Source organism: Vipera berus, assembly GCF_964194415.1.
Source record: "Vipera berus genome assembly, chromosome: 3".
Taxonomy (NCBI): Eukaryota; Metazoa; Chordata; class Lepidosauria; order Squamata; family Viperidae; genus Vipera; species Vipera berus.
In genome coordinates this window covers 187,797,187-187,819,217 of record NC_138204.1, presented here as the reverse complement: position 1 = coordinate 187,819,217, position 22,031 = coordinate 187,797,187, and the positions used below count along the sequence as shown (strand labels likewise).

The 22,031-nt window shown below is 36.0% G+C and overlaps 1 protein-coding gene across 1 annotated transcript; it reads right to left on the bottom strand.

Annotated features, from left to right (window-relative positions):
* Positions 1–1,848: 1,848 nt before the first annotated feature.
* LRRCC1 (leucine rich repeat and coiled-coil centrosomal protein 1) lies at positions 1,849–21,990 on the bottom strand. The gene is made up of 19 exons (XM_081323005.1): positions 21,881–21,990; positions 18,652–18,857; positions 16,725–16,790; positions 15,635–15,802; positions 15,348–15,511; positions 15,053–15,253; positions 14,442–14,626; positions 13,794–13,968; positions 13,226–13,374; positions 12,281–12,485; positions 11,678–11,817; positions 10,705–10,906; positions 9,341–9,526; positions 7,724–7,898; positions 6,111–6,274; positions 4,781–4,989; positions 4,427–4,564; positions 3,154–3,289; positions 1,849–2,107 (listed from the first exon to the last, which is right to left on the bottom strand). Exons 1-19 carry the CDS (start codon positions 21,937–21,939, stop codon positions 1,985–1,987), a joined length of 3,051 nt encoding a protein of 1,016 aa, XP_081179131.1. The 5' UTR covers positions 21,940–21,990; the 3' UTR covers positions 1,849–1,984.
* Between the last annotated feature and the right edge of the window lie 41 nt (positions 21,991–22,031).

Sequence of the window (22,031 nt, the reverse complement as noted above, 5' to 3'; positions counted from 1 at the left end):
CATTTTTTTACCCATGTTAGTACTGATGCTTGATAATATAAAACCCACTCTGGCAAGCCAAAACCTCCATTTTTCTTAGCTTCTTGTAACATTTTCAGTTTAATTCTAGCTTTCTTTTCTTGCCAAATAAATTTTAAAAGTAGAGAATTTAAGTCTTCAAAGAATTTTTTATCATTTTATATTGTTTGAAATAAAAACAATTTTTCTGGTAATATATTCGTTTTCATGGAAAGCAATTCTTCCTAATATAGACAATTACAAGTTTTTCCATTTTCCCAATTCAAGTTTTATTTGATACAGTAATTATATATGTAACTTCTTTTATCATTGAACATCTTGCTGTCAAGTATATTCCCAAGCATTTAGCCTTTTTGACTATTTGTAATTCTATTTTTTCTGACATTTGGGGTTTTTTTTGTCTAAAATTTTTAACTATCACTTTGATTTTTTCTGTTTATCTTCAGCCCTGCTCTCTCTCCAAACTGTTCTATCTTTTCCAATAATTTAGGAATCATCTCTAAAGGTTCCTCTAGTCTAGGATGAATACCAAGTCATCTGCAAATGCTTGCGATTTATAAGTTTCACCTTTTATTTCTATTTCTTTAATTTCTGGGTCTTGTCTGATATTTCTATTTAAAACTTCCAAAGTAAAAATAAACGCGATAGTGGACTTGTCTTGTGCCTTTTCTTATGTCAAAATTCTCTGTATAATCTCTATTTACAATCACTTTTGCTGTTTGTGATATATTGTTTTAATCATATTTTAAAAAATTTGTCCTAAGTCCATTGTTTTTAATTGAGTCATAAATTGTCAGGAAACATTATCAAATACCTTTTGAGCATTTAGAAATACTAGTGCCAATTGTTTCCCTGGATGCATTTCATAATATTCCAATATGTCCATTATAACTTTTACATTATTTTTTATTTGTCTCTTTGGTAGAAATCCATTTTGATCTGGATGTATAAATTCAGTTAGAAATCTTTTCAGTCTCTTCGTTATTATTGAAGATTTTATAGTCCACATTTAGTAAGGATATCAGTCTGTAAATTTTTTATCTGTGTCAGGTCTGAGTCCTCTTTTGGTATCAAAGTAATATTTGCTTCTGTCCATGTATTTATGAGTTTAGCCTCCAATAAAAGTTCATTACACACATCTTTCAAAGGTACACTTAATGTATCTTGTAGACATTTGTACAACTCTGCCGTCTTTTTTCATCTTCTTAAAAGGCAATAAAACCATATTTCAATATTTAATAAAAGAAGTTGTAGAAAAAGAAATCAAAATTCATACTGTTTTTCCATTACATATACTACTGATATTCTGAAATCTCCTCTAGTCAAAATCTCAGATTTATACATAGAATTATACATTTATATATAGAATTTCTTATTCAGGCATATAGTAAAAAAGAAATTATTTCATCCTCTTAGAATTATAAAATAGCAACGATACATGCCACAAACAAGTAATTTTTTAACTTTATTTTACTTATTTATATATCAAATTTAGAGACCACCCATTTCACTCACAGAGCAACCCTGGGCACTTTAGTTTCAGGGATTGCCAACCTTGATCTTTGAGCTTATTGACAGTAAGTCCCAATGATTTTCATAAAACTAATTTCAGAATAATCAGTAAAACATAGGATTGTAATACCTAGATCCAATTGATGCAATATTGTCATTTTTAAGGCTATATAACCTTTAATGAATGAAATTCTTATCTTTTAATCACTTCCAATCTTCTATTTCTAATATATTATACTTTTTAGCTTTAATGGAAGGAAAGTTTTTCGTGTTTGATGTAGTGAATTTCATACAGAAATTTCTAGAAGGTCACTGATAGTTTAACAAAAGGAAACTTTTATTCTGAAAATATTTACATAAAGTACAAATATAACTTATGGCAACAGGCAGCATTTCCTATCATCAAACAATGTGTAATGATGGTTACAAATGAAAAGTGTGCTATAGATGTATCTCAGAGTCCTTGCTGAATATCACTCAAAGCAACTGTTAGCCATTTTATTTTCTCTTCCATAGCCTTTTTATTCTTTGCAGTTTCTTGTAGTAACTGACGCATTTCTTCTTCAACCTGGCAAACCTGAAATAAATGTTGTTCATATAGTTATTACGTATCAATAAACCCAGGTCTGAAATCAGTTAAAGATATACCATGGAGGCAGGAAAGTACAGAATTGCCAACAGCATATTTTCTAGAGACCACATATAGGTAATCCTCATTTGGCAACTGTTTGGCCCTTTCAGTAATCATTCACAGTAACAATGGTGATGAAAAAGTAACTTTGCAACCAGTCTTTCCATTTACAATCTATTCAGGCCTGTAAAGCAGTGGTCCCCAACTTTTTGGACTTGGCAGAACCGGGGGTGGGGGGAGGGAGAGAGAGGGGATGGTTCCATGTGAGTGGCAGGTGTGTGTACTTGCAGCTCCATTTGTGCAAGCTGTGGGCACAGGGACCCACCACTCGCACAAATGGAGCTACACACATGAGGGTGTGTCGCTCACGCAAATGGAGCTGCATGCACAATAGCTCGCCCAGTTCCAAATGGGCCATGGCCCAGGAGTGGGACTCCTGCTGTAAAGCAAAGGAAAACTGAATGAAGTAAGATAATAAGCACAGTCACCATTTTAGTTAGCAACCCCTTCACTTAACAACTATTTTGCCAGTCCCAAATGTAGTTGCTAAACAAGGATTACCTGGATAAAAGCCATGCATGCATGTCTGTCTGTCTGTCTGTCTGTCTCTCTCTCTCTCTCACCCACACATACAGTCTTTTATCCCTGGGTTTTTTTAAAAAACGCATTCTTGTATTGGAAACATGAACTAATTTTATCTCTAGCAAATACATGTTCTGATCAGTTTCATAACCCAACCTATCCACCTTTTTGCTTTTCCTTGTCAACATCTAACCTTTCTATTAACCTAACTGAACAATTTCATAGAGAAAAAAGCTGCCAAGTTCTTTCCTTCGTACTTCTTCCTTGTAAAGAATCTGATTCTTGAATCCTAAACTTTTTTCCAAAAGAAAAGCAAAGGCAATAGTTTAAAAAGGTAAACATTTGATCCCTTTTGCTAGCAAACTCATTTGACTATCATATAACTGATTTCAACTGCTTAGCACAGTTACCTTTTCATTGGCTGCCGCAATTTGTTTCTGCTTTTCATTTGCTAGTTGTAGCAGTTCTGCTTGATGTGCTGCAATGGTTGATTCATGCTGTCTTCGGAAAGCATCATCCATAGAATGAAGTTTTTCCATCATAATCCTAAACAAGTTACATTCTTAAATTTCCTCTATCCCATCATAATGTTTAATTTCTGATATTGGGTATATCTATTAAGTGAAATCCAATAATGCCTCTGTATCAGAAAGTAAAAAAATTATATTCCCCTCTACTCTACAGTGTCTCACGTAAGGGCTTGTTGAAATAGATTTGGGAAACTACAGAAAAGAAAATACACATAACACATAAACATCTTCCTTACAATAAAGAATAATTCTAAGAATATATGTCTGTCATTAAATCTAGACTACACTACGGTATTAACATTCTATTAAGACTGTTTACAAATACCATTTTTAAATCCATATGTATTATTTAAAATCACATTAAAAGAGAAAACTTAATTTTGTATATTTTCAATGAAAGCTGGTAAAAAGAATAACATGTATTTAAATAGTCTTAAAAAAGAAGGGATGAGAAATACAGAAACTGCTTTGCTTCAAGTAATGCATGAAAATGCTGTTTTTCCAAAGATAATAGCAAGAAGTATACCAATAGGTGACTTATTTCTATTAAGGTGCAACTCTAACTAAGTAACCTAGAGGATATAAAAAAGCTGTGCTCAAAAACTACTTCCTAATTTAATCTGGTCCTTTGAAACGTCTGCTTCAAAAAATAAAAAAAACAGACAGCAATCCAAAGTAATAAATGGTCGCAGTCTTCATGAATTACACTACAAACAATTCCTTTCTCTAAAATCGCATACGAGATCTAATGAGTTCTGAATGTTAAGTGTATGGCATAAAAAGTCACTATAACACAAGCAGAAAAGCCTACACAATCACTTCATTCACATATAAAACAAAGGCTCTAGTTTATTAAATCATCATGTGAATGAATTGCATACAGAGACATTTCTGACCTTCATACTGAAACAGAGACAACCCTCAAAATACCCCTCATCCTTGTAAACCAGAACTGACATTTAATGTTTTGACCACAGCACCTTAGCCAACTGACTAACATCTTGGTTTAAATAAAATTAACCAGAGTTTGTGACTTAAGCTTGAATTTTGGCTAATTAGTATTCAGATAAAATGGTCTATGCTTATTCATTCATACCTGTAGTTTAAAAAATCTTACCTTAACATTGTGCGTTGACCTTATCAAAATACTTACTTCTGAGCTTGAAGACTTTTATCTCTTTCCTCTCTCAACTGCTGTTCCCTGATATCAAAGTTTTCTTTCATTTGTTTAACTTGTGCTTCCAACTTGCTCAGCAATCCACCTTTATCTTGCCATTTTTTATTCATCACACTGAAATATAATAAATATGTTCTAAGTGGCTTCAGAGATTGCCTATAATCCATGAAAAATCCTACTTTATTAAGCGAGGCTTTCCACCAGACAGTGTCAAGGTTTACAAATGGGAAAAGGAGCTTAATGGTTTAACCTTAGTTTCTCCTCCCATCACGAATGAATATGGTCCATAATATTTCAATGTGTGTAGAAGAGGATATTGGTTTTAAGCACCTATAGGATTCCTTGATATCATTCAGCTCGGCATCCTTTTCTTGCAATTGATGTTTAAGTTCCTCTTTTCTCTCATTTTGCCTTTCTAATTTTTCCAGTAAATTATCTAACTGTGCATCTTTTTCCTGTAGTTGTACTTGAAGTCTCTTCTGTGTTTCAATATTGTCTTCACGAAGCTTTCTTATCTGCTCATCTCGGTTCTGTGAGGCCTTCAAAGTAAAATGTTTTAATTATACATTTAGAATGAAATGAATTTAAAATTTCTTATTCATCACATAACTTTCATAATTCTTTCCACTTTGAAAAGGAGTAACAAATAGGAAAAAGAGTATTTTTGTAAAATACCTTATTACCAGCACAACCTCACAAATTCATGAGACTTAATCCAACCAAAATCTTTAAACTACTTTTTCTATTTAATACCTATCCTTGCACTCAGCAAAACTATTTTTAATCATGATGTGATTGACTCCAAACGTTATTTATAAAGACTTTTCTATTTAACAGCATTTATTTATTCACCTAATGATTGGGCAGCTTTTATAATTAACAAAAATAAAAATAAAATAAAACCCATTAAAACTATTTACCACAATGAATTAAAACAATATAAGATTGATAGTGGTTAGGTAAAGGTAAAGGTTCCCCCGCACTTGCGTGCTAGTCGTTTCCGACTCTAGGGGCCGGTGCTCATCTCCGTTTCAAAGCCGAAGAGCCAGTGCTTGTCCAAGGACATCTCCGTGGTCATGTGGCCGGCATGACTAGACGCCAAAGGCGCACGGAACGCTGTTACCTTCCCACCGTAGTGGTCCCTATTTTTCTACTTGCATTTTTTTTACGTGCTTTCAAACTGCTAGGTTGGCAGAAGCTGGGACGAGTAACAGGCGCTCACTCTGTTACGCGACACTCGGGATTCAACCTGCCAAACTGCCGACCTTCTGATCGACAAGCTCAGCGTCCTAACCCACTGAGCCACCAAACTGTAAAAAAAGTGCTGATATCTACACCAATTTCCCTCTGTAACAATTAAGACAATGCACAAGCAGAAAGCATAACAAATAAAAAATAAAAACAATATTCAATCTGTTCATGTAGCTATACCATCATGTCCACTGCAGCTTTCCAATGCCCCAAAATAAGAGTATAAAGCCCTGTTGTATCAATATCCCTGCTTTACAATTGTCAGGGTTCACACAGTGCAATGATCAATTTCATTCAGGATTAGCATGTTATGATTCAACAGTGTCTTATTCAATAATCAAGGCTTAAACTGAGTTATGATCTAGTCTAAACTATTTATGATAGTTATAAAATAGAAGAGCACCCTTACTTCTTTCAGCTTTCTAATAGTTTCGGTTTGATCTTCCACAATTTTAGACTTAATCTGCAAAGCATCATTGAGAGATTCGTTTTGTTTTTTCAAAGTTTCAGTCTCACTAGTTAGAACTTCTATTTTGGCTTCCAATTTTCCCCGATCTTGAGCAAGAGAAGCTCCTGAGGAAAACAGAGACATTGGTGCTTGTGGTACAGTAAACACTGAAATTATATAAGAAAGATCACTGCAGATCTACAGCTTGATCAGCAATGGCAGACTGGTTTTAAATACCAGATCCATTTATTCAGGTTGTGGCCTGCCCTTCTGCTTTTACAGGCAATCCATCTGCTTAGAAATGTAACCATAACTGGACTACAGGTTCGGAATATCCAGAAGCCTACATATATGCCTCAAAAGGTATCAAGCAAACAGAAAACCAAAATGAATGAATGCAAATATATGTGTCCCAGGATAATGTTGCAGGATCCAATCTGGGTTGGTCACCAGGACCAGAGATGTAGTCTTCTGAGCTTTCAGACTCATGCTGGAGCCCATCTTCAAGGTATTTCTTTTTAGCAGAATGTGTGAGAGAGACATTCTGTTAGAGAGAAGTTGCCTGAGGATGGCCTCCAGCCTAAGTCCAGAAGCTTAGAAGACTAAACCTCTGGTCCTGGAGACCGACCTAGATTGGATCCTGCAGAAAAATAAAAAAAAATATCATTCCATTTTTATTCTTGAAAATAGTAGACTTAAGCAGATAATTAGATCCTTCTCTGATTTTTGGTCTATCTAGTAACTCTAAATACAATTACTACTTTCTCTCCCTGTAGCTGAAAAACAAAACAGCCACTTTCTTAGATATTGCAGTTGATGATATGACCAGTCTCCTCCTGCAGTGGATAATTATCATTGCTTTTTCCCTAGTGTGTCAGTGGCTAGGAAACTGATTGCCATTGGTCATTTACTCTAAGCTGTTTGGAATTTGAAGAGGAGCAAATGTTACTATTTATGCCAACCTATTTTGGACAGAGACAAAACCCATCCAAGTCTTGTCAAAAGAACTATGCTGTGTTTCAAATAATGGCTTGGAAAGCAGTATCTAGGGAATCATGGTATTTCTAAATGTTCTCTTTAGACCAGTGTTTCTCAACCTCAGCAACTTTAAGATGTGTGGACTTCAATCCCCAGAATTCCTCAGTTGGCATGCTGGTTGGGGAATTCTGGGAGTTAACGTCAACACATCTTAGATGCATCTTAGGAAAGCATAGTTTTGTGGAGCACTGTAAACATAATAGCACAATCCATGAGAAATTATCTCCTAAGTAGGTGTATATGCTGTACAATTGAGGTACATAGCCAACTGTTGTATTTTGATCCCATATTCAGAAAATTTTGATTTCTCAAAGCCGTTCACCAACCAAGATTCTTGGAGATGCCTTTTTTTCCTAGCAAATGTAAGGGGACATGTTGCATTCTCTCTACTTTGGTGATCTTTCAGGAAGGTGGGAATAGGCAGTTCTCTATGTATAGAATTAGACTTTAGTTTTGTGGCTTTTACAGGGAATTAGGCACAAAGATAAACCTGCTTGCTTCTAGCGGAGTTAGATAAAGGATAAATGAATAATTACCTTGCTGTGCCAGCTCCTCTCCCCATATTTTTCTTTCTGCTTTTAATCCATCAATTACAGACTCCTGAGCTGTTAGTTGGGAGATAAGTTTTGACTTTTCCTGCTTAAGAAGCTCAAGTTGAATTGTCTTTTGTTGGTCTTCCTCTACCATATTTTCAAGAGTTTGTATCCGACTCTTTACACAAAAGTAAAAAGAAAAAAAATAGAAACAAACAACTCTTGATATTCTAAAAACAAAGTTCTTTACATACATATTGCAGCTTATTTATAATCATTTATTACTGACAGTAGTAAGATCTTTAGTTGAGATTTCTAGAAGAAACTAATGTCATTGAAGGAAAACAGTTCTTGCATCTATTAATTGAGCTCCTGTGACCTTAACTGTAGATTTAGAAAAGCAGAAACCTGACGAAGCACTTAATCAAGGGCAATGAAATAGTGAAAGCTAAAGAATAAAAAGAAATCCTAAAGAATAAAAAGGCTCCCTTTTGCTGCCCAGGTTGAAAAGTAAATATTTTCCAAGTTTTGAAACATATACCATCTTACCCTACTCTATTCTGCTCCATCCATACAATAGATCCATCTTTATTAATTAGACATTTCTCCTAGATACACAAGCACACTCTTTCCTCCTTCTCTCTTCTGCATCTGCTTTCAAGAGAGGTACTTTACATTTATTTATTTATTTATTTGTTTGTTTGTTTTTATATACCGCCCTTCTCCCGAGGGACTCGGGGCGGTGTACAGAGCAAGGTAAGTATACATGTTCTCTATAACTGCCTGTGCTCCAGTCACAAGGATATGTTTCATCGTGGAAAAGCTTTTCATCACCAGCTTGGAATCATGAATAATTTTTAATTTAATTTAATTGAATTGAATTTCTATACCACCCTTCTCCCGAAGGACTCAGGGCGGTGTACAGGGCAATAAAAGTACTACATACAAAAGTTAAAAGTAAGATTACATTAATTTAGCCCTAACAATAAATAGTTAAAAATACCCCAAACCCTTAGACCAGGCCGGCCTGTTCAAATAAGTAGGTTTTCAGATCACGGCGGAAAGAGCGAAGGTCGGGAGCCATCCGGAGCTCAACCGGTAATTGATTCCAAAGGGCTGGTGCGCCCACAGAGAATGCTCTCCCCCTGGGGGCCGCCAGCCGACACTCTCTGACCGACGGCACCCTGAGGAGGCCCTCTCTGTGGGAGCGCACAGGACGAAGGGAAGATGATGCCGGCAGCAGGTGATCCCGTAAGTAATCCGGACCCATGCCATTTAGGGCTTTATAGGTAATCTCATGAGAGATGGGATGATGAAGCATGCAAATTTTAACTTTCTTGTAACTCACCCACATGGTAAGAAACCATATTTTTTTCACACATGAATGACAATGAATTATTAATTTTTCTCAATTATTTCATATAAATCTGTATTTCCTTGAAATTTTTAGCATCAATACTTAATGATCATACAAAATGCTTTCATTGCACTGAGCTGGAATCAAAATAAAGTGCAGCATCACAAAATGTTTTGTTATTGTTATTAAAGTATGTTTCTGAATCATCACAAAATACAATGTACAGAACACAATATATAACAGTTGTATCTAAAAAGGCATACTTTCAAGTTGTACACTATGTCTTGCTTTGATTTGATTAATTCTGTGATTTTATCTTTTTGTTCTTTCACCACAGATGTCAGCTCATGGATCAAATTAGCAGATTGCTTTTCCTTTTGCTGAGAGTGGAGAAGAACTTGTTTATGCTCTGCCAGCTCAGTAGTGAGTCTATCAAAGCCTTCTTTAACCTATTTTAGCAAGAAAACAAAATATTCAAATAAGGTGTTCAGCATAACATTTTAATGAATGACATTCAATTTAAAAATGCATCCACCATGCAATATTAACCTGCACATGAAAGAACAGTTCAGGCCATCTATTAATTTAAAACATATCAGAATAAGAAACATTTAAACAAATGAAACTGATTGTATTTTAAATTTTTACTTGCAATACATTTCTTTTAAAAATGCACTGCTTCAAAGTTTCATGAATAAGTTTTTCTTCTAAAAGGCTGGGGGGGGTTTCTTGTTTTGTTCTACTTTTGAGAAAATACGGTTCAGAAATTATTATCCCAGTCACAATACTTTTAGGATCTGAGGTGACCACGCAGGCAGTATACATTTGCCAAGGTGTTTAAAGAAAATCATTCCACTAATCTACAGGAAGCTCTTTCAATGATTATACTAATCCTTCATAGCTCCTCAATGATTCCTCCAAGTTTCTAAGAAGTATTATGAGAATGAGAAGGATGAAGCTAAGAGCTTTATAAAACTGAAGGACATTTGAAGAACTGGATCAAATAGCAAAATTGTTTTAAAATTTAGTGAGACTTAAATCAATTGACTGTCTTTCATACATTTGAATCACTGTGATGTACACATGCATTTATTCTTAACTCAGAATGGGCAATGAATTCATTTCTACTAAATAAACTTTAATTCTGGTTAGAAAGAATTAATATACAAAAATCTACCTAGAACTGTAAACCTGGGGTGTAGGAAAGGAACTCCGGGGAGAAGAACACATAGCCTGTATCAGAAGAACCCAAACCACTTTCTTTTCATCCTTCACCTGCACCTTGAACACTGAAAAACATTTATCTCAGTTAAGAGAGATCAAGAGAACATTCTAAATATCTGTTAACCTTTTAGACAAAGGTTGTCGGAAAAAGACTGCAGTCTTATTATATGTCACTTGTACAAATGCCATTTTAAAATCTGCATGATTGGTGATAATATTAGCAGCTTATTAATAGGGACCTTAGGTTTTGAAAGCTTTCAAATAAAACACAATTTTCAGAAATAGAATCAGAGACCTCAACCTTACATGTTTTCAATGTAGCTTAGACAATTCAGTATCTACTGAAACTGAAGACCAAAATAACTCCTATGATTTCTTTCCCCATATATTTTCCTCTTCTTACCTCTGAAAATCTTTTGGCTTCTATAGTTAAGGCTACACGGAACTCATCCTCTAGATCCTTATATTTCTGGTTTAATAGATGAAGTTTTTCCTGTAGTTCTTTAATATGATTTTTATGTTTCTGTTCTTCTCTAGCTACTTCTTTTTTCAGAGCTTCTTGAAATTCTGAGCCATTTAACGTAACTCTGGTTTCTAGTTCTTTTCTGGAACAACAAGACAGAATACATTAAAATAAACAGAAATTGCAAACAGCAAAATTCTGTACTTCTAAGAAGCCCACGTTTGATATGGAGACACAAAGTACAGTCCAGGATTTCATAAATATTCCAGTTGGATGGATTACAATTCCATTATAGAACCACCATTTCTGCCATAAGGACTTTCTGTTATCTTTCAAGCTTACACACCAGCCTTTTAAAACAGAAGGGTACATATGTTTTGGGCTGGCATGCTGGGAATTGAGTTCTAGAAAGTAGGTATAGTCAAAACAAAAAAACAGTATAAAAGCCAATTGTAGGCTGGTTGTAGGTCAATGTGTCTGTTGATGGAATTGCTTGTGGAGTGCCAGGCTTTGATGAACTCATGAGTGTGGTGGGTGGTAGCATGGCCAATGATTTTTGTGTTTGCTGCAATCGAACTGGTGTTGTTTTGTTGGCAGAGATTAAGAATTTGGAATTGTGACATTTAACTGCCAGCCAGTGTTTTTTTAATTGACATTATGTTTGTCCCACATAGAATTGGCTGCAATTGTTAGTTGATTTTGTAGATTACATTGTTTCTTTCATCCTTCTGTATCTTGTCTTTGGTTCTAGATAATTTCTGGCAGAGTGTAGCTGTAGGTTTTTAGGCTATTGCTATTCCTAGAGGTTGGAGACAGCCAGAATTTATTCAAAGTTTCAAAAATGTAAAATGAGCTGTTCCTCACCTACTCAAACATGCTACATATCTTTGCTGGATTATCAGGAAACATGTACCTGTGTTCCTGTTCTCTTAGCATTAGGAGTTCGTGGACTTGTTCCACCTTTTCTTTTTGTTGCTGAAGAGATATTCGAAGTAATTGTACTTCTCTCTCGGCTGCTGATGCTTTAAGTTCTGCACTTTGAATCCTTTTCATCTGTAATGTTTGAAATAACAGCAAGAGAAATGATCACAATTTCAAAGCTTGATAGCAGAAGCAGATATTCTTGAACAGTAGCAAGTTTTCCCATAGTGCAATTAACAAATGTTACATTTTCTTTTAATTTTCACAAATTATTACCTGGTTTCACAAGCCTATTATAACTCTTGGCCACTGTGGAAGCAAGAATGTAAAGTTTTTGGATTGAATCAGCAGAGCTATTTTGATCCAATATCAAAACACAAACACTATTGACTCTTTATCATTCTGATGAACTTATCTTAAAACGTGCTCCAAAAATCTATATAATCAATTCATCTGACTACATTCAAGGAAGAATAGAGTTATTCTTTATATATCAAGTACATTTGTGATGGCATTAATTTTTTTCTTTCAAAAAGCAATGTTTAACTGCAATATTAACACAGTCTTTTTTTATATCCAGAACTAACAATTATACCTCTGAAGCTTGCTGCTGTGCTTTTTGTGACTCCAGCATGGAGAGAGCTTCTTCTAAAGTCTGTAGTGCCTTTTGTTGATCCTCTTCTTTGTGTTTGGACCGCTCTAGCGCCTTACCAAGTTTTTCAGCTTCTTCTTTCAGTTGCTGAATATCAGCCTGGAGTCTTGTCTTTGCACTTCTTTCTCTCAAAATCAGTTCCTTTAACCTGAGAAACATATATGTGGATGGTATATTTATTTATATTCCACCTTATTTTTAGAAATAATTCAACGTGATGAACATATCCAACACACATTCCTCCTATCCTTCCCACAACAACTTCATTATTTTAATTCAAACAGCTATTTAAACTCTTGAATGAGCAAATGAAGAGATGTCAGAACAACTATTCTGTTCAAGGCATATCTGAACTGAGATGTTCTTGATTAAATCATAATGCAAGAGAATCAAACCTTGGACAGCTAGTAATGTGCAGAACATGGACCATCCAGATTTTGGAGAGAACCTCATTCCAAAGGATAGGCATTAATATAGTGTAAGGGCAGTTCCAGGGTCCTGATAAATTACAAAGGTTTAATTGAAGACACCTGGAGTGTGTACCGTCCCTGCAAGATCAAATTGACCAGGGAGTTACTTGCAGATTGAAGTACTCATTGAAGTACTGAACTCATTGAAGTACTGTGGGCAGGATCACCTCGCTCTGCCATGCCTAGGCCATTTTCTTATCTAGTAATATCCATCAAATTCACTGAAAGAAATGCCAAAAGTAATGTCTCCTTAGAACTTGGAAACACTGTAATTTGAAAGATGTAGTGAGTTCAACAATTTGCTGGTCATATTTTACTACTCTCAAGTGCTTAAGAATGTAGAAATGAACAAATTCCAAGTGAATTGCAACCACATATTGTCAACTCAAAAGAAATTATAGAGTATGCTAGTACTCGCCTATCTGTAGTGTAAACAGCTAGACTTTGAATATCTTTTTCTTCTTTGGCCTGGTTCTGCAGCTGCTTGATGCTTTCACTCAGTTTCTTTTCAGCTTGTTCAGCTTTCCATCGCTTCTCTCTCTCCTGATCTAGTTCTTGAATTAGTGCCTAAATAAGAACAAAATCCCTTTTTTGAAACAAACTAGTAATGTATCAAAAATCCCTTGCTTCTATTAGAACTGAGAACTGCCCCCGACCTCCGATCATTCCGCCGGGGCCTGAAGACCTGGCTCTTTGAGCTCTCGGGCCCAGGCTGAGGAGAAATTTTTAATTGGGGTTTTTAAGAGTACAGGGTCAATTTAATATTTTTTAATCTGGTTTTTAACTTTTGTATGTTGGATTTTTAATTCCCTGTAAACCACCCTGAGTCCTCAGGGAAAGGGCGGTATATAAATGTAACTAAATAAATAAATAAATATTACAACAAAAGCTACCCCAATTTTATTTTAAAGTTTATATCAATTCTACAAAGCAAAAAAAGAAAAATTCGCAGGCTCACATCATTTCAGAATAATAAATATAGCTACCCTGTAAGTAAATTCTTCTTGAATATCAGTATCCACATTTTTTAGTTTTTTCATTTGACTTTTCTGCCCACCCAATTTCTTCAAGCTTGCAATTTCGGAAGCTGGGCTTGAATTTTCTTCCTCTTTGATGTGGGATTCTTGCAACTTAGACTTGATGAAGTATTTCTCTTGTTCTCTAAAGTGAAATAGAAATTGAATTCACATATTGGAATGGATAAAAGCTTTCCAGAATATCAAGTGGGCATTTTTTAAAGGGCCACAAAGTAATTAGAAAGGGATTAAAAGCTATAAGGGCTATCCCACAGGTAAATTTCTCCAAACAATGTATCTTTTCTATAATTTCTGCAAATATACCACTGGATTAGCTTTTCAGGCAGTAAATAAAATGAATCCCAAACCACCAATTTTCAACAGCTACATTTGAACTTTAGCTTTGTTATCCAAGTTACAAGAGAAAAAATAGAAATGATTTGTAGAAAGGGTCAAAGATAAGATCTATCACTATTAGGCTTCACCATTAATTAGTCTCATTTTCATGAAAATCAAGTTACATTCAATTCTGCAAATTACTTATCTTCATAAAAGAGTAACAGACTACATGTGAATATGAAAGCATTGATAACTGAATTAAGACTTAAGATATCATACCTGGCTGACAGTTTGCCCCTTTGAGAATGGAACTTGGTTGATAAAGTGCTTTTCCGATAATTAGGCAACTTGCTCCTTTTAATTGTTTTTCTATTCTCTTTTCCGCTTTCACTACCACTCTCTGAGGCAAAATCAGTTTCTTTTTTGGCTTTCACAGTCACATCAGCTTTTGAAGAATTAGTAACCTGAAAATAAGAATATGTTGATTAGGAATTCTTATCTGGTCCTGTTCCCTTTTTTGCTGTTGTTTCCTCTGCTAATCCAGGAAAGGTTAATATGTTTTTAGAAATAAAAAACACATTGAAAAGCAAACTACACTAACAAAGTACTCCATTACCAAAGTAACAACCCAATCTCCCACAAGAGGAGCCAAGTAAAAACATTAGTCAGACAAGTACAAACACACTGAAGCAATCCATAACACCAGAAAAAGGAATAGACTACCTATACAATATTTTCCAACAAAATGGATACCCAGGCAATGTTATCAAAAAATACAGTTCAACCCTGAGCTACATATATTTTGTTCTATTGGAATAATATGATGCAAATGAAAATATAACAACAAACGTTTGTTAAGCTAAACTAAAAAAAACATTAAAACTTACTACCTTTTGCAGGAGGTGAGATATCTGTTCTTCTAGTTTTTTTATCCTTGAGTCATTATCAAATTTAATTTTTTCTGGCTCAGAAGATGACATTATTTCAGTGGAAGAACTAGTGGTAGTCCAAGCTGACATCTTTGCCCTCTGGCGAAACTGGGCTAATACTTGATCAATACGTGGTGTTATTATTGGCAAATTAACATAAGTCTATTAAAAAAATTAAAAATTTTAAGTCATAAAGAGAAAAAAAACTAATTTTATAAGTTCAAATAAAAGGAAAAAATATATTAATTTACAGCACCTCTTCATCTGTATAACTAGATGAAACTAAACAGCTCAAGAGATCTTCCAAGCACTTCAAATCAGATGAGTTTGGTTCCATTAAGTTAACCGGTTCACCAAATATATTCTTCCCATCCAAGATGGACAGCTGAGGTAAAGCCTGAAGGAGAATCTCTCTGTAGCCTTCAGATAATAAAAGAAATTACTTTACAACTGCATTGTGAAAAGCCTCCAAATGCTTTTCCAAATTATTTTCATTTGCACTAGATTTTATCCTATCCACCTGAACAATTGCAACACTCTTACCTATTTTGGCACACACTGGGTTACTTTTTCCATTTTTCTCCAAAGTAAGATTAGTCAAGTATTGCAGCCCACTAAGGCACTGAAGTAAATGGTTAATGTTATTTACACAGTTGCTGTGAAGTTCAATATAATTAATTTTATAGTTGGGTCCTTGAAGATGAAGAAGTCCTATAAAAAATAAAGTCAATAATAAAGGTTGAAATGTCAAAAAATCATCTGTCTATGCACAGTTTAATTAAAATAGGAAAAAGGTTCTCCTTCTTTTGTAAAGTATTCCAAATTTATTTTAATTTTTTTTTTGGAAAAGGGTTGTGCATATCTCCACAAAACAATTATGATTGCAAAGCAGATTTTGCCAAACCAAGGAACAGGGGAGAGAGAGACTAATTCAAGGAGGGCACTGATTTAGGAACCAAGAATGACAATTTGTCAATACATTATGAGATCATCACAGAGCAGGCACCATTTGGATTTTCAGCCATTGTAACAATATGTGGGAATGGTTTTGGACAGGAAGAGACACAGCCAGGACAACAGTCAGATAAGACACAGCTTATTCTTCAGAAGGAGTGTGGATATGGCAAGCAACTCAGAAGGGACCCTTCCTAATTTCTTGGGCTGTAAAGGCAATGGACGAGAAATGTACTTTCAAACTTGCAAAATTCTGTTAATGTTACAATAAAATAGAGCTAGTACATCTGGGTGTGTCTCTTGCTTGGAATACCTTATAAGGCCAATAGCTATAGACACTAGAATGTATTGAGCTCGTCCTGTTGATAAACTGCCTTTATTTCTAACAGCTCTAATAACCTCCAAAACTGCAGTGGCACAAACATATTCAGGGGTGTCAGCATCTTTGGCCTCAAAATGGTGCATGCATCCAGTAATCCTAATCCTACTCTCTTTAATTTATGCATCAAATGCATTGCATGCACATAAAGAAAGGTAGGGCTTTCATCAATTGGTTGTGCCTACCATGACTATCACTGTGATAGGCTCTGCACATAGGTATTTCTAAATAAGTTCCTTCACAGTCAGTAACGCTTAGGTTTGAGTAGATGTTCACAGGATTGAACAGAAAATCTCTTACCTGAAAGGTCATCTATACGGTTGTAAGATAAATTCAGTTTAGTTAAATTATATAGATTTTCCAGCCCTAGGGAAGAGACAATTTTTTAAAATGAAAGCAACTATATAAGCAAACAATCAGAAGTGAGCCCCACAAGTATTTCAGATTGAAATACTTCAAAATTTCTAGCCATTCTGTGAGCATTCTACCACATCCAATTAGCATTCTGTGCTTAACTCTTAAAGAGCTATTGTTCTGATAGCTTTACCTTTATTTTAAGTATCCTTTACAAATCCTAAGTAAGCCTGCTGCCTCCTTCATTTATAAATGGATCATAAGTTAACATTAGGATAATTACGAAGGTCCATTAATTTAGGCTAACCAAAGGTTATGATTCCCTGAACTCTCCATCTCTTTTATTCCTGATCTGATTATGTGCTTTAATTGTGAACCTCAGCATAGCCATTTTAGTCTTCTGACTCAGTTATAGCTGGTTTGGCATTAGACTGCCAAAGAACTCAGAACATACTAGAAATCCTGGGGGAGAGGGAGGAAGGGAGAGCTGCAGAACGCACACAGTTTTCTTGTAGCAGCAGTGTACTTCTGATAATTTTTATACATATTTAAATAGCTGCCCACCTCACAGATTTGTGACTCTGGGCAAGGTACAATTTAAAAGTATTGCTAGACCATTAGTATCAAATAGGCACAGGCCATTAAAAATGCTAAATCTCTACAAGCATCCTTTTTAATGGGTCAAGTGTACAAAAATGATGTAAATCTCCAGCATTCAAAAACTCTAATTAAAGGGGGAAAGGGGAATAGGAATATGACAGGTCTTAAGAGCTATTTCTATTTCAGCATCCATTATTAAATGATGTGGCAGAGTGCTTTAGGAATGTAAATATATTTCAGTATACTCAGAATATTCTGTGGTTGACCCTCCCAGGTTTCTATGAAGCAGCAAATAGTTACCATTTCTCCAGTTTCAGAAATAAAAATTCCAGCTATTACTTTAAAAATGGTTTTCCTAATGAATTCATTTTCAAATAAATCTTCAAGCTTTGGAAAGTTCAAACAGGCTTGATCCAGCTTTTCGACTAGTATTACATATTGCACTAGACCAGTGTTTCTCAACCTTGTCAACTTGAAGACATATGGACTTCAATTCTCAGAATACGCCTAGCCAGTATGATGAGGGAATTCTGTGAGGTGAAGTCAACATATCTTCAAAACACTGGTCTAGACATTTCCATTGGAGCTCTGGGAAAGGGGAATCTGCACTATTAATTCTTTTGTCTGAGGGTCTTGAACCTTGAGAAGCCATTCAGAACAGTATGAGAGACAGCACTGATATCTGCAAGGGAATCAACAAGAATCCTTTAGCAAGGTTTCTCTATCTTAGGAATTCTTAACCTTTTTCTGTCATGAACCCCTTTGAGAGCCAGGTGAAATCTATGGACCTTCTTTAAAAAAAAAAAGTATTTAAATGCAATGTAAATCAATTATGCCCATGTATGGTTACCAAAATATTAAAAAATAACAATTATAGCAATATAGGTGCTTCTTTGTTAATCCATTAAATTTATAACAATATCTTTTCTGAGTTTCATTAAAGTGAAAACTTTTGAAGTCTAGAGATCATAAATCAGATTGTTGCTGACATACATTACTGAATGGAAAAAAAAACAGCGAATAAAGTTGCAGTTTTTCCCCATTCATGTACAGATTCCCTGAAATTTATCTACAGACCACAGTTAAGAACCTCTCTACACAGAGCTTCCCAATCATGGTAACATCAAGATGTGTGAACTTCCTAGAATTGCCATTCTAGACCTTAAGTCAACACTTCTGGTAGTTGCCAAGTTTGGGAAACACTGCTAGTTCATCCCACAAATGGAAGGTAACCTGTATTAATGCAACATCAAGCTTTGATCTAAGGACTGACCTTCCACTTTGGTTATCAAGTTGCAAGCCAAATTTAAGGTACGCAGGTTTGCAAGGGAACTTAGCCCTTCAATCCAATGTATGCGATTTGATGACAGATCTAGATGTTGTAAGTTCAACAGGTGATCAAGACTTTCAATTCTGGAGATCAGGTTACAGTGCAAGTTGAGTGTGTGAAGTTCTGAACTTAAAGGTAGCTCTGCTAAACTACAAATGAAGAACATATGACAAAACATTAGCAGTATGTAGAAACTTTGAAGTGCATGTAGTCCTTGACTTACAACAAACAGTTCATTAAGTGACCACTTAAAGTTACAATGGCACTGGAAAAGTGCCTTATGACCATTTTTCACACTTACAAATGTTTCAGTTTCCCCATGGTCTGTCAACGCTGCTAACATCGGATATTCTTGCTTTTTCTCTTTTGCTTTTAGAGCTAGATGATGCTGGGAGGGGGGATGTGGATGAGTGTCCAGTTAGTCATAACAACTCAGCCGCGGGAATCAAGGTTATTGCGCTCAGAGCTGAGAAAGATTTGGCGGGATGGAGAGCTGGGGAGAAAGCCCGCGCTTCAAGCTAATTGGGGAATGTGATTTATGACTGTTAATTGGAGGAGGGAATTGTGCTTTGATACTTTGTGCCAGGTGGGGGGGGATTCAGTTTTTGGCTTTAACTATGTAGTGCCGATACTTTGTTTCTCGAATAAAAGATTCTTTAAGGTAAACAATGCCTCGAATCTCTTTTAAAGAGTTTCATCTGTTGGAACCATGACAGTCAATTGATCAAAATACAGATGCTTGGCAACTGACTCATATTTAGGATGGTTGCAGTCACAGAATCATGTGATCCTCTTTTGTGACCCTCTGACAAAGTCAATGGGAAAGCCAGATTTACTTAATAATCATGTAATTAACTTAAAAGCAGCACTTAACAATTTAGCAAGAAAGGTAAGACAATGGGGCAAAATTAATTTAACAACTGCCTCGCTTAGCAACAGAAATATGGTGCTCAATTGGGCTTGGAAGGTTAAGAGTTCTTTAGGATGCAAAGAAAAAATATCTGATGCAAATTCTGTGCGGTATCAGAAGGGCTTCCAACTAGTAAACACTCAGCTCCGTCCAGTTGCTATGACTCTACCCTGAATTAAGGGATTACAAGGTTGTAAAAAGGGGAGTTTAAGTCAAGGACTACTTATAACAAGTACCAAGTGTTCAAGCCCATCAAAACCACACTGTATACAAGATACACCAGTATTTTCATGATTCTCTGGAGAAAGATTTTAGCATTAATAAATACTTATTGTGCCAAATCAAACTTCTCTGTGCAGTCATCTAATCTTATCCCAGTGCTTGGAGGAAAAGCCAGGTGTTCAAAGCTTTACAGAGGGCTAGGAAGGTAGAGGCCTGCTGAACCTCATGAGGAAGAGTGTTCCACAGGGCTGCCATGGGAAAGGCATGCCTCTTAGTTCCTTTCAAATAGCAACATTTAAGGGAAGGGACTAGGAGCATGCCAACCCTATCTGACCCAATAGGATGGGTAGATGTCCTTAGAGAGAGGCAGTCCAGCATATAACTTGGCCCTGTTTCATATAGGGCTTTTAAGTTATGACCAACATTTTGAATTGCACCTGGAAAGAAACTGGAAGCTAGTGCAGCTTGTAACAAAGGTGTTACAAGAGCAAACTAGGGGTCCCAGTTACTGTTCAAACTATTACATTCTGGATCAATTGAAGTTTTAGGTAATCTTCAAAGGCATTGCAGTAATCCAAATTAGAATAGAATAGAATAGAATTGGAAGGGACCTTGGAGGCCTTCTAGTCCAGCCCTCTACTTAAGCAGGAGAACCTATATCATCTCAGACAATTGACTGTCTAGCCTCTTTTTAAAAATCTCCAGTGATGGAGTGCCCACGATTTCTCGGGACAAGCTATTCCACTATTAATTGTCCTCACTGTCAGGTAGTTTCTCCTTAATTCCAGGTTGCTTCTTTCTTTGATCAGTTTCCAACCATTGTTTCTTGTCCTGTCCTCTGAATTTTTTCCAAACTCTCAACATCTTTTTTGTAATATGGTGACCAAAATTGGCTGCAATATTCCAGGTGTTTTCTAGGGTTTTATAAAGCGATCTAATACCTCACGTGATCTTGATTCTATGCCTCTGTTTATACAACCCAGGACTGTATTAGCTTTTTTGGCGGCTGCTGTACACTGCTGGCTATGGTTAAGTGATCATCCACTAGGACTCCAAGGTCCTTCTCAGAGTTACTGTTTTTAAGCCAGGTCTTGCTCAATCTGTACTTGTACCTTTGTTTTTTCCTCCCTAAATGGAAAACTTTACTTTTCTACACAATGAAACTCATTTCGTTGAATAGGGCCCATTGTTCAAGTTTGTCAAGATCTTTTTGGATCCTGAGTTTGTCTTGTGGGGTGTTGGCTATGCCTGTCAGTTTGGTTCATCTGCAAATTTGATGAGTTCACCTTCAATTCCCTCATCTAAGTCATTAATGAAGATATTGAAGAGTACTGGGCCTAAGACAGAACCTTGTGGTACCCCAATGCTTCTCTCCATGTGCATGTAGTGCCCTTGAGGACTACTTGTTGAGTATGGTTTGCCAGCCAGCTACAGATCCATCTGGTGGTAATGTTGTCTATTCTACCTTTTTCTAGCTTACCAAGGAGTAGGTTGTGGTCTACTTTATCAAATATATATTAATGAATAAAAATATAACATGACTTGCAGCCCTTGATGGATTTTTCTTCACCAAAGTGAAGAAATCTAATGCTATACTATCAATTCCATGGTAGCTGACCTTATGATAGCAGATGTATATTAAATTATACATTATGGAAAGACTTTTTTTTAAAAAAACAGGATGGCCTCAACTTACTTGCCATCTTCTTCCACATAAAGAAGACCACACTTTCTGTGAAGCATCCCTTTTAAATTTCTTCCAATAGTTTAAAAGGCTAAATAGTATTTGGCCAACAATTCAGACTTATCATCTCTCAGTCTACATTAAAATGGCCAGGGGATTAGGGGGGGGATTTCAAAGGTGGGGCTGTTTCCCGAAATGTAACACAGCCCTTTTCTGCATGACAACCAGATGAAGGGGAAGCACTCCTAAGTGTGCAAAAATGATGCCGCCTCGCAATCGCAACACCTCGGACGGGATTTAACAAAAGCTCGGAAACCCCCTCTGCAGGGCTTCCACTTCCTCCCTACAGTTCTCACCTCTTAATGCCTTTATCCATAAGGCTGAGCTCCCCTGAAGTTGCGCAGACCGCCGCCATCCTGCTCCGCTTAGCGACCCTCTCCCCAGCCTCAACCGCGGTGCTTGCCGCCCTCCGCTTTGAACCCCGCCCAGCAGGCCGTCCTGGCTGTG